Source organism: Annulohypoxylon maeteangense (genome assembly GCF_022496945.1).
Source record: "Annulohypoxylon maeteangense strain CBS 123835 unplaced genomic scaffold GGS22scaffold_6, whole genome shotgun sequence".
NCBI classification, from domain to species: Eukaryota; Fungi; Ascomycota; class Sordariomycetes; order Xylariales; family Hypoxylaceae; genus Annulohypoxylon; species Annulohypoxylon maeteangense.
The window spans coordinates 1,754,801-1,767,130 of record NW_025953253.1 but is presented as its reverse complement, the minus strand read 5'-3'; the positions used below and the strand labels follow the sequence as shown (position 1 = coordinate 1,767,130).

Genomic DNA, 12,330 nt, shown 5'->3' with positions numbered 1-12,330 from the left:
CATCATGTCATGAATCTACATTCCCTCGCACCCAACAATGGATTTCGTACTGCAAGGTGGTGTGCATATGCAGTAGGCACGGGCAATGGGTAGATAGAGGACATCCATAGATAGAACAAAAGGGAATAATGACAAAAATCGAGATGATCTTACCCTGGTATCGGACCCTCTGTCGTGATGATAGGTTTTAACCCATCCTTCTTTCTCTTCTTATTGAGTAGTGTCGGACCTGCAAGGTTTCCTGCCGTCGAATTCGTGCCGTTGCCGTTCGCACCCGTCATTAGAGGAACTGTAGTAGAGGGAGTTATAGGATCGTCTGCTGTATTAGAAACTACAGACGGTTCTGCCGCATCCTTCGCGCCGTTCATCGTGTCGTTATTCGGATGTGGGGGAATATGAGTAGCGCACTATCGCAACTCGAAATACGATTCGCAGTCCTGGTTCTTGGCTCTTGGTAGGCTCGGTGCTCGGTATACAAAGTTTTCGGGGTTCGAATTTGGTTGCGGCTAGTCGCTCTTTCGGATGGGAATCGAGGATTAGGTTGATTAAAAAGGGGGAATAATGAATCTTGATGCGTTGCGGTGCGAGAAATAAATATCGGCTTCGTTGATGGTCAATGTTGAGGTTGTTGAGGTTGTTGGGGTTAAGGTGGTGTCGATCGCATTCGAAGAGAATAATTAAAGAATGCGAAACAATGCGATGATGCGACGATGCGACGATGCGATGCGGTTTGATGCGAATGCGATAGATACGATACACACAATATACACGTAATATATGAATGTGGTCCTTGCTCTTAATTATTGATGTCAACTCTAATTCTTCTTTTTTTCTCTTTCCGCCCTGCTGCGTAGAAATTATCAATATTCGGAATCAATGGAATTTTATTGTTGGTGGTGTGATTCTCGAGAGGTCGATTGGCCGAGGAGAGAAATAAAACAAAGCTCCAGGGCTATGAGGGCATAACAAATTCCTAAGGTGCGATCGGCAAGAGGAAAGAGAGAGGGAAATAGGTTCTTTTTTACTCACACTGGGTTAGAATTTATTATTGGGTTGTATTTGTTGATGCTAGATTAAACTAGTCTCTTAATGATTTAGTTTCAAAATTTGGAATAGTATAAAAAAAAGGTAGAGTTGTTTTTATCTTCTTTTTGTTTCGTCGCAAAATCTTGGATTCGCAACGTCATATGGAAATGGGTTCAAGGGTTGGTACCGGAAGTCGCGCCTCTCAGTCGTCAACGTGCATCTACACCCATAGGAATAAAGGGATAAGGGGGCGACTAACTTAAAAATAATTGGGGACTGTCTGTACCTAGGTATTTATAACGTTGAAGTTGTTCTCTCGATACTTGAATACGAGATGAATAGGAAAAACAAATCGCAACTCATCAATTACGGTATTGGTTGATGAGAGAATAATGGGACGACAACAATACAAAAAGACATTCGACTTCTAGGGTATCTACGAGGAAGTGCTCCAGATCAAATAGATGAAAGGGAGGGAAAAGGAATAATTCGATGGGTCGATATCAATATCTCTAATATCATAAGTATGCAGATGCAGATGCAGATGCAAACAGGAAGGCAGTTTGATTGGAAAGCTTTAATTACGTGGAAGCGCGGGAAGATACATGATCTAAAGGCTAAAAAAAGATAAGGTACCAATTCTGAAGTATATTGAAATATTGAACGTCATGTACTGTTTCATCTTTTCGAGTGAAACGATGTACCTCTTATCCATCTTTCAGTCTGATATGCAGCAATCCATGCTTGTTCCATGCATGTATCCAATTCTGACAAGGTCTAGTACATACATACCTACCTAGGTCGCTAGGTAATAAGTGCAATCGAAACCCGAACTTTGATCTCGGCTAGTATCGAACTTCATTCTATCTTGAAATTCTTCTTACTCCTCCCCCAATTGGCATCCATCGCATCCATACCCGAGATCGATGTATGATGATTGCGTAACAATAGGAAATCATGCGTTTAGGGTCAATTGGAGATGCTGTTCCGTCAGACAAAAATTAGGTCCTTCTCGCAAATCAGTAACCAAAACTGTGTTACTTCAGTCGGCAACACAGCCTAAGGTTGCTGCACCACCGCTGGCTTGGTATTATTAACGGCCCTAAAGAGATCTAGTCATCTCAAATTACTACTTTTACGTCCCAGAGACCGATATCATCACAGCTACACACCTTATTGATATTATTACATATCTACAATAAAACATATAAAATACCCTACCTACTCACTTATTTATTCGTCTACTCGAATTTACGGCTATTTTCATCAAATACAGATAGCGAACGACACATCGTTCGCATATACGGCAATCCTATTTGTCGATCCTGCCCCGCGTTGGGTATCTACAAGCGCTCGGCACCATCTAATTGGGCAACCCGATAGGATAACGAGAAGCAAGACCTGACCTGGACTTTGTCTGTCAGGGGCTCAAGCGGACCTCCCGAGTCATCCTCCTGTCCGACGCCTCCCTCTTCTCCAGAACCTACTTAGGTAGGTACGGATCCCTATGGATCGCACTTATAGACGAGTTATTTATTCGCCGTCTCTTATTGTCTACTGTTATTTGCCTTGATCATGGGAGAGCGGCGATTTCGTCATCGCGGATCATACTCCCCCTCAAGATCACACGATACGGGATGTCCCGCTATCATAGTGATAATAAGGCATATAGAATTCCAAGTTTCTCATATAACTACATGCTATCGGTTTTCTATTGGTTGATGGCTATAGGGCATCGTAGAACTAGCAACGCGTTATCGTGTTACGCTAATGGGGAGCTTCGTCAATAGCTTTACGCCAGTCTTAGATGCTACGTATTGTATTGGTAGTTTCAGGTTGGGTCGAGTCTCGGAAGCTCGTGTTTTCTCTCTTTCTTCTATCTGACCTGCAGCAAAGCGGGAATCGTGTACTTCCACTTTGGTCCAGTTAAAGCGCGATTGCATCATCAGCCGCCATCCGCATCATTTATTCGGCTACTCTAGAAGCCGTCTATATCCTAATTGGACGAGAACCTGGCGTTGAGAAGAGCCAAGCTTCCGCCATCCCTTATTCACGTAAGAGGCTTTTCACCTAAGCCCGTTCACCGGCGCGGCTACCTATGAAACAAAAAAAAAGGGAAAAGAAAAGCGGACATAATAATTGCCGGAGCCTCTATCCAGCGGATTTCCGTACTGGCTCGGGGAGCTCGGTGTCCATTATAAGCATGCTCAGCGGACGCGATGTAAGTACTCCATATCTCATAGTACACAACATCTTTCTATAGAATCAACAGCTCTTCAGAATGCGTCATTTAGAACCGCTAACCCGTTTTTCAAGTTATCAATGAAGCAATGAACATCAAAGTAAACAAAAATCTTAGCCCCGAGCCGCCTCAAAGCTCAGTCAGCGTATCTTCGGCAGGGGTCTTAATAAGCAAAAGTTGCTCTTGTCTTCCGTAGACCCATTCCCAACTATTCGTCGCGTCGTCCCAGTATACATCCTCTTCTTGAGGGAAGACTATAGTTCTATTCCTCTCGAGAACGAAATGTTCCGCGAAAAGTTCAATGCTATAAAATGTATTTTTGAGCAGTGGGAGATCTCCAAGAACCGGAACTTCGTCTTGAAGATTAGTCATACCTGGGAAAATTAGCGAAATAATAGCGAAAGGAGGTACAGAATACATGATGAAGACATACCAATCACTGTCCCTGCTGAGTGCCCCCATTCTCCAGTAGCATGACAATAAATCTTACCTTCGATACCTTCATTATGAGCCTGCTCTAAAGCCACCTTCAAAATCTCGTTACCAGTCATGCCGATCTTCATGTTATTCTTCACGATATCTTGCAGCCTGTTGACTTTCTTGAGGCCTTCAATAAAGCCCTTCGGCACATCAGTCTCCGTCTCTCCAGGATAGAGCACGTATCCTATATGCTGCGTATCCGTATTCAAGCCAAGCGCCGTCACGCCGAAATCCGTATGAATCAAGTCACCATACGTGATCGGCCTATCCGGCGCGCGAGGGTCGTCCATGGCAGAAGGATCATCGGCGGCCGAGAATCCCGACCCAGTCAGAATGAATACACTGGGCTGGAACCAGGTGGTGTAATTCAGAGACTGAATCCTCTCTCGCATCCACCATTCGATATCCTTCGAAATTAAAATCGTTAGCCTAGGATCTCGCCACGTTCACTCGATACACGAGATGACTTACCCAACTCGTGGATTTCTCAGGTACGATGATCTTCTCGCTGAATCCCTCCTCGATTATAGCCCAAGCTGTCTCCATCATCTTGCGATACCACGGCAATCGACCCTTCACCATCGTCGCGATAACCTCAACGCCCAGCATAGGCTCTAGTACAAACTTATCCTTCCACTCCTCTCCAATTCCCTTCACCACAGCGTCTAACTCGCCCGCATGCATACCCCCGGCAAACGCGAGCTCAGGATGTGTATTCAGCGCAATCGAGCGCGGCTGCTGCGCCGCAAGTATCTTCCGTAGATCCGTCCACACAAAATCCGTGTTCTCGATCCATGAGTAGCTCGTCGGCGCACCACCAACCGGGTCCGCGAGGAACAGGTGCGTAGTGCGTCGCCGCGCAGAAAATTCCGTCGCTTCTTTGAGCGCCCAAAAGACAGTGTCTTCGGCGTATTCCCGCTGGCTCATCTACATGGGGTGTTAACGCTTCGTTTGTGGTGTGAATAAAGATAATGGGGTTCTGACTAGCCACGCATCGATGCCGTATTTGCGCAACAGGCCTGGGATAAGCGCTTTGCGTTCTTCTGTCCATCCGTCTACTAGCCTCGCTTGCTCTCGCAGGGAAGGGAGGGTTTGGAATTGTGGTGTTTTGCCCGGTGCGGTTCCGACATATGCGCTTACTGTAGAAAGGACGGTGGCGATGCTGATGAGGTATGTGAATAGTAACGTAAGACCCCGCATCGTCGCACGAGTTCGATTCTTCCGCGAGACACCTAGGAGCTTTCAAATCTACAAGTGAGTGACTACACGATAGTTTCAAAACACCAAAATTATGCAAATAGGTTAGATATGCTTAATTGAGTCTTGGTTAGGTGTATGTTCAACTTTAGAAGATATCTCAATCGACGCCGATGTCTCGTATCTCTTTACCCCGGTGTTATCGTCTCTTCCCTGGTCGGTTGGAGATTCCGATCTAGATTGAGCCGTTGCTTGGCGAACCCACTAACTCGATACACCTGCCACTTTAGGCAAGTAAGTAAACACCGCCACCATGTCGAGTTCAATAGAAAAGAGATTCCTATATGAAGGGGAAAACCAATGTCACGAATATAGAAATGTTGACAAATAAGTAGTAAAAGAGCAATTGTTAGCTAGGTAGGTACCAACAAAAGTTTCGCATATCAGCCACGTTCCTTGCCCAGTGCGTACCTAATCAATCGCTGAATACTGTATTAGGTTAACCTAAGATTCAGACCTAATAGTGGTCTGTCCACCTATAAGCCCACTAAGATATAGCGGACACCCACTAGGTTTTAGGGGTCAAGCCAAACTTCAATTAGGTAATGAACCGCATTTCTTACGTAATCATGAAGAGAAAAGGGGCTACACATCTAGGTCGATAGCTTCGACGACAACAGCTAGATATAATGAAGCACAATAACAGTACCGCCGACATTGGTTTCTATGCAGGTAAGCTTTCTTCTTCGCAACACTAGCTAAGCCAGTGATTGAGATGAAAAAAAAAAAGAATCAGCAGAGCTGAGAGGGTTCAAAAATTTGTAAAGCAAAAGCTGAAAAGTGCTTATGATGCTTATGTGACAAAGTCACGAGTGTGGCATCCCCACCATGCCGACCAACATTGTCAGTATCGTTCAAAAGGGGGGGCAACATACCTCCTCGTCTCGCGGAGATACCCAGGGACTGCTCGACCCAGACACCAGGGATCCTATGGCAGGGATCGCACCGGTTGGACAGCCCCCCGTTACCTGACCTTTATTGCTGGAAGCTCAACATCTTTCACGGCCTGGCAGTCTCCCAAATGAGATGACTGCACTCAGGGGCTTATCTCCCCTACCACAGTGCTTGTCGATTTTCCAGTAAGCGACCTCCCTTCATGAGATCGTTAGTCCCTTACTGTCACACCGTGGCTACCGCTGCACGGGGGTGGGTGCGTAGCGTTGGTCAGTATCCCCTCCATCCTCCTCGGGGATACCGCCGGGACCCCCTTGCCCTCCGAGGGACGTCACCATCCAGGGCTGTAACCCCCTTGGCAGGTGAACACGGGAGGCGCCCAAGTCGACTCCCGATAAGGCCAGCGATAACGCTTCCGCGAGGAACAAGTTCCAAGCGGAGGGAATGGCCTCGTCCCACTGCAGACTAGCTAGACGACACGGAGTAGGGCCTACAAGGAATAATGCACCTCTCTTCCTTGATCAGCTTCCCTGCTTTTATCACTCCGTCTTCTCCACGGAGGTCCAGTGACCTTCGGTAGGTGTGAGTGAAGCGAGGGGGGTATTATTATCCGGAGACGAGGCACCCTTTCCACTTCAGACTGGCGACTAAGTCCGAGAGAAGGCCCAGGCGTATCGCCAGGCCCCGCACAGGAGATGCTCAAAAGACCAAGGGCGATACGCCCAGAGGAAGGGGTTCTAGTGCAGGAGTCCAGGCGATGGCGACAGCGTAGGTTATTCAAGATAGAACTATGAAGCCAAGGTCGCCATAACCTGGGACAATTATTTGGCTAAGTGAATGTTAGTTGGAGTACGGAAGAAGGGTATGTTGCGATGTATGAAGATGTAGAAAGCTTGTAATGGATATAAGGGATTTACTTACTTTGTGCATGAATTATTCTGGCCCATGCACTTTTTTTATTTGCATGACTTGCTAGCGTATACGATATCGATCTGTGAGTTGTTAGAATATGATGATGTATAGATTGAAAATGGAAGTGATTAAGAACGATAGAATATGATGTTGAAGTTGAAGAAGTGGGACGAAGATTAGGAAGTGATTAATGATGAAAGTGCGTTGATGGTAAGAGTGGGGCGGGTGGTAGATAATAAATGAGGAAATACTTTTGTGGGGTGGGTTACGAGATAAAGATTATTGTAAAGTACGAGAAGAGATATCAAGGAAGAAATGAGAATTAAGTGAGAAGGGGAGGAAGATAAAGATGGTAGTGGGTAGGTGCCGAGTAGAAATTCTATCTATGGATACAGTTGATAGAGAAGATCATGTAAGGAAGTAGGGCAAAAGTTGTGATATGGTGTGGGGCTAAGGTGGTTAAGTTTCATGGCAGGTGACGGGGGTGATGTACGAGGCAGATGAAGGGAAAGTCGAAAAGAATAGGTACTTAGGTACCCTTAGTGGTGTGATGCGATGGATTTGGACTGAGGATGAGAAAGAGAGATGGGCCAGTGACGAGATGATACGTGAGGGAGAAAGTTTCCAAGGGAAGGTTGAAATACCTACTAGGTAGATGGGTAGAAAGATCGAAGAAGAAAAGGCGATGTAGAAAAAAGGAAATGTTGTAGGTAGAAGTGATGGAAGGTGAAGGCTGGAATTAAGAGAAGTAGGAAAGGGAAGTAGGAGAGAGAAGTAGTAGAGAGAAGTAGCAGAGAGAAGTAGGAGAGATAATAGATTGTTGCTTACCTTAGTGGACCTAGATTATTAGTAGTGGTTTGTAAGTGAGGAAGAAAGGAAGTTGAGTTAGGAAGGAAAAATAAAAGGGAAGAAGGAGAGGGAGAAAGGCGAGTATATATAGGTTTTCCAAAGGCAGGTTGGGAAGGCTGATTAGGATTACTGATTAACAAGATCAGTGGAGTTCGAAAAATAAAAAAATCTTATAAGTTTAATGGTTTTTATACCGTGACTCAATTATATCTATAGCTACAATCAGTAGTACATTGCTAGGTATTGTCGAGTCTCCGAGGCAACGACGGCAGTTCCTCCAATCTCATTGGTGGAGTGTGAGTACCTACTACCTCCGTACTACGTATAATATATTTAAGCTTCGTGCCTAGTCTTAATATACATCATTTTTCAGCCAATAGAAAAACTCCTCGACGTCGTATTGAGGCTCAAATTGATTATATAAGCAGTGATCCCCTATTTATATAGTGTGAACAGAGCACGTCGTATATTATCTTAAGAACAAGTACCTTGTACCTGTCTAAAATCAGTACGCGCTAGTATTTAATCAATTTTTAATTGGTCAATTCCTGCAATCAGTATGCCGTATCTATAAACCACACTCATTTTCTGTGTAGTTCAATGTCAGTAACCTAGCAACTTGGTTATTTTAGGTGAACGACCCACCATAATTCTCCCCAGAAAATTAAATAGGTGCCTAGTACTTAAATCTGATTTTTAATTGGTCTGATCTAATTAATAATATTATATAGGTACCTATGTACGTAGGTACGTAGGTACCTTTGTATATGTTCTATCAGTTACCCCTTTTCGCACTCGCCCCACTTCTACCAAACACCTACCTCATTTTTCTTCCATGCTTGGAATAATAATAAGACAGAAGAGCCACGGTTTATTACTGAGGTCGCCTAATCATTAAATTCGTACGAAGTAGACTTAGCCATCTAGGATGTAGGACCGTCGAAGACCGTTTTGAACCACTACCTACCTAGGTACCTAGTAGGATTCATGACGATAACTACGGATACTCTGGTGATCTATTACCTTCCTAGAATGAAGCATACGCACGCCAACGTATGGAAAGCTTATGTTCAAGTACCCCTGGAAATAAAACTTGCTCGAGTTTAGTTAGATACGATTGAATAGTAATTAATAGAGGGGGTTGAGATAACTACTCGAACCCGAAACTAAGATTCACCAGCTAAGGTATAAGTCTAAATCTCCTCCTATCTACCAGCGCAGTGTGATTAGTAGCCCTAATCTGCTCCGACCAAAATCTAACCACTATCCCAAATTCTGTAGTGTTGGGCACTATAAACGCATGCGTCTTGTTTGTCCAATCTTCCAGGATTATATTTTCTTCACCGCCGTACCATATGATCTCATAGGCTTCCTCATACGAGTTTTCCCCTTGTCTGTATTTTGCAAGAGGAAGGAGATCAATTTTGACCAGTGTTGAGCCTTCCTTATCCACAATTTCCGTATAGTTCTCGATAAGTCGGACTGAGCCTAAAAGAGACAGCCATAGGCCTTCAATACAAGCTTCGCAAAAGTCCACGGAATAGACGCTACGCATCAAACATAGGTCGTTTGTAGGTCGGAATGAGGTTGCATTCGTGTCGGAGAATCTATCAAGGTAAGCATAGGTACGTAACCAAATTTGAAGAACTAGATAATAACAAGATACGTAAAGCTTGAACACTTACGTTGGATATAACCCATAATACCCAGCATCAAAATCGAACCTGTACATTAGCATGAGAATTGATAGCCTTCAAGTTGAGTAGGAGGTGGCTTACTCTTCGCCATACTCAATAACTTCGAGGTTACATAGTTGTGCACTTCCTTCTATCTCCTGGTTTAGAAGAGTGACTTTTATCTCATGATCTCCTGGAGTTAGGGCCTCGTTAACTTTCATATTGTAGATATACCGATCGACCCCGACCACGGGGTTTATTTCCCAGCCGACGTCCCTGTCGTCGATCTCTACACGCAAGTCGTTGGTACTTGTTACACCGCTCAGGCTGACCTGAACTAGATGTGTATTGTATGAGCCAGCCGAGACGAAACTCTGACTCCAGCTTTGTGTCGTGTTTAGCAACGTCCATGGATATGCCTGTATCGGCATGTTGGACCGCTGAACCTTTGGCTCCGCGGAAGAGTTGGTATACCACGATGTCCAGGGCACCGAGCTTGCGTTGTGAGCCGCATTGACACCGGTATATACCTGTCCCCCGTCATATTCTTCACCGACGCCGATGATCGAGTGTCCTAACTCGTGGCGGAGGATAGCAGGTCCATTGATCGGAGAAGATGTTATCACCCTGGGGATTTCAGTAGGGCAATATGAGTTGGAATATGATATATCTTACGTGAATGTACCACCAAGCCCCCCATACAGTGGATCATTTCCGAGGAGGATGGGATAGTCGCAAGCGTCTGTTGATTGACAGGCAGCGCGTGCTATCTCTGGCTTATCGTAATACACACCACGTAGCTCGGTGCCGTCACGGTAAAGACCATAAACAGTACTGTAACCACGCAACGTAAATAATCGGGTCATAATAAAAATATTTTTGAAGGGGAAAAGGGAAGACGCACTTCTTTGGCACGCCACCGGTGCCAATACCGCTCTGTCATGAAGTTAGACTTGAGGGATATCATACTTGGCATCGTATATCGTAGTGTATGTTACGTACATCAGTACTGGGTGTATACCCAGCCCAAAAATTCAACAAAGGAAGCACATCGAAAAACGTATGCCCATTTGTGATATTCTCTGCGAGAAACTGAGCGTCGGTAAAGAATTTTTCTTTCTCTTCCAAAGTATCTGCCCACCAGCATCAGATCAGTTGACCTCATAGTTGTTAATCCATGGCGAGATGTTGGATAGGTACGCACATCCATCGCTGAAGAATATAAGATCCACACGGTTTCTCGAGGGTCCGTTTACGATGAGAGGCCTGATCTCTAGATCAGGAGGATCAATGTAGTCCCTCGCTTGGAGATATGGAACACCATCCACCTCGTGGTCCGCCCACTTCCCCTCCCATTGATGCTCGCAGAACTGTCCGAATGTCACAGGTATAGCCACGAGGGCGACTAGCAAAGTCTTGAGTAAATCCATGATTTGGATACAAGAAAACAATCAAGACAGGATTTTGCTATAGTTCAATCGGAACACAGCTTGATAGTCGGATGTTCTACATTTTAATAACCACGACATACGGTCGGCACTTCTGAATAGGCGAACTGACCTTCCAAAAACGCTTAATCTTTATACTTTTCTCCAATAATGGTCGTAGTCTAGGTATCTATATAAGCGTACCAACCCTCTGCGTACTGCCAAGTCTCGTATCTATCCGCCAAGAAGATAAGATGCACCTATCAGCCGGCTGTTCCATTTTGTTTGCAGGTAAGATATATCGCGAGAAGAAAGAGAATCAGGTGCAGGTGGCTTATTCCTGAACTAATATATAAAGTTTTCTTAATAATGTTTGAAAAGGTTTAAACTGGATATAGTAGGTATCTAGCCAAGTGATAGGTAGGGAGAAGGATCGCGTAAAGCTTAATTCAACGTGAATATTACGAGAGGTCGTAAGATCTTTAATATACAGTAATGCACAAACTTTCGTCGGTGCTGTTGGTTAATAGGTACCTAGGTAGGTAGATATGAGATAGAATGCTGACGGATCAAGTAATGCTGGTCATCATGATAACCTTGAAACTAACACTAACAGAATGTTTGAACAGATGTAAGATTCATGAACATGTAATTCAGAAACAAGTACCATTTTATTACTCCACAAAGCGAGCAGAGTAAGAATAAGGCAAGAAAAGTACCCGACACCATGTTCATGCCACCATCGCACTATAATACCCTGCAGACATCCACTGGTGTCAGAGTATAAGGCCTAGGCGGTAGCGCTAAAGAGGTAACACGATGGATGTTATCTGAATGGGGATTCCTAATAAACATCGATTCAATGCGAATGATGAAAACATACTTTGACGGGTTAACCGCTTAATCAAATCGACGAATCCAACCTTGCGTTTTTTTCTCTGTTTTTTTTATTACTAGGTATTCAAACAAACATCGCAGCCATGGCATAAGCTTATTTAAACCTACTAGGCACCTACCTAGGTACCCAAATGCCTTTTGGGTCTCGTATCTGACAGTTAGCGCTTTGGGCGTGGTCGATCATCCAGTCCTTCGGGTGGATGATCAGCTAGCCAATTTCCCAAATACCTACCCAATCCAGTTATTTACCTAATCAAACTTCTATCGCAAGGCATTGATGAACCGTACTAAAGATTGGATGGTACAGGATTACCCTTGTCGATAGTATAATACGCACAACCGTTGTCAAAGGATCGAAGGATCATGGGCTTAATAACTGGGTAAAGATCTAGCTACCTAGGTATTAATAATGTACAGGTTTATAGGGACGTTGTTACCGCGAGTCAGCGGGAAAAATGAGACACTACCTATTATAAAAAGAATAGTTACCTGACTTACATGAAATTAGGACAATACCTAGGTACCTAATGTTTTATTTATTCCAGCTTATTGGCGTATTAGAAGCCGTGTCTCTCATCAGGTACAATGGCTTATCCAAATGCGGAAGGATGGCTTAGACTCTTGTCATTGGCTATCTCCATGCGGATCATCGGCGGAAAAGGGAAGGTCG

The 12,330-nt window shown here is 44.5% G+C and overlaps 2 protein-coding genes across 2 annotated transcripts; both read right to left on the bottom strand.

The window, feature by feature from the left end:
- Positions 1 to 2,873: 2,873 nt before the first annotated feature.
- GGS22DRAFT_160728 (uncharacterized protein) lies at positions 2,874 to 5,132 on the bottom strand. Its single transcript, XM_047960975.1, has 4 exons — positions 4,733 to 5,132; positions 4,220 to 4,675; positions 3,702 to 4,155; positions 2,874 to 3,642 (listed from the first exon to the last, which is right to left on the bottom strand). The coding sequence occupies exons 1-4, from the start codon at positions 4,946 to 4,948 to the stop codon at positions 3,398 to 3,400; spliced, it is 1,371 nt and encodes a 456-aa protein (XP_047820230.1). The 5' UTR covers positions 4,949 to 5,132; the 3' UTR covers positions 2,874 to 3,397.
- A 3,637-nt stretch (positions 5,133 to 8,769) lies between these two features.
- On the bottom strand, positions 8,770 to 10,908 carry GGS22DRAFT_128192 (IgA peptidase M64-domain-containing protein). Its single transcript, XM_047958393.1, has 7 exons — positions 10,541 to 10,908; positions 10,339 to 10,469; positions 10,241 to 10,272; positions 10,012 to 10,170; positions 9,439 to 9,963; positions 9,346 to 9,384; positions 8,770 to 9,267 (listed from the first exon to the last, which is right to left on the bottom strand). Exons 1-7 carry the CDS (start codon positions 10,764 to 10,766, stop codon positions 8,841 to 8,843), a joined length of 1,539 nt encoding a protein of 512 aa, XP_047820229.1. The 5' UTR covers positions 10,767 to 10,908; the 3' UTR covers positions 8,770 to 8,840.
- Positions 10,909 to 12,330: the final 1,422 nt, after the last annotated feature.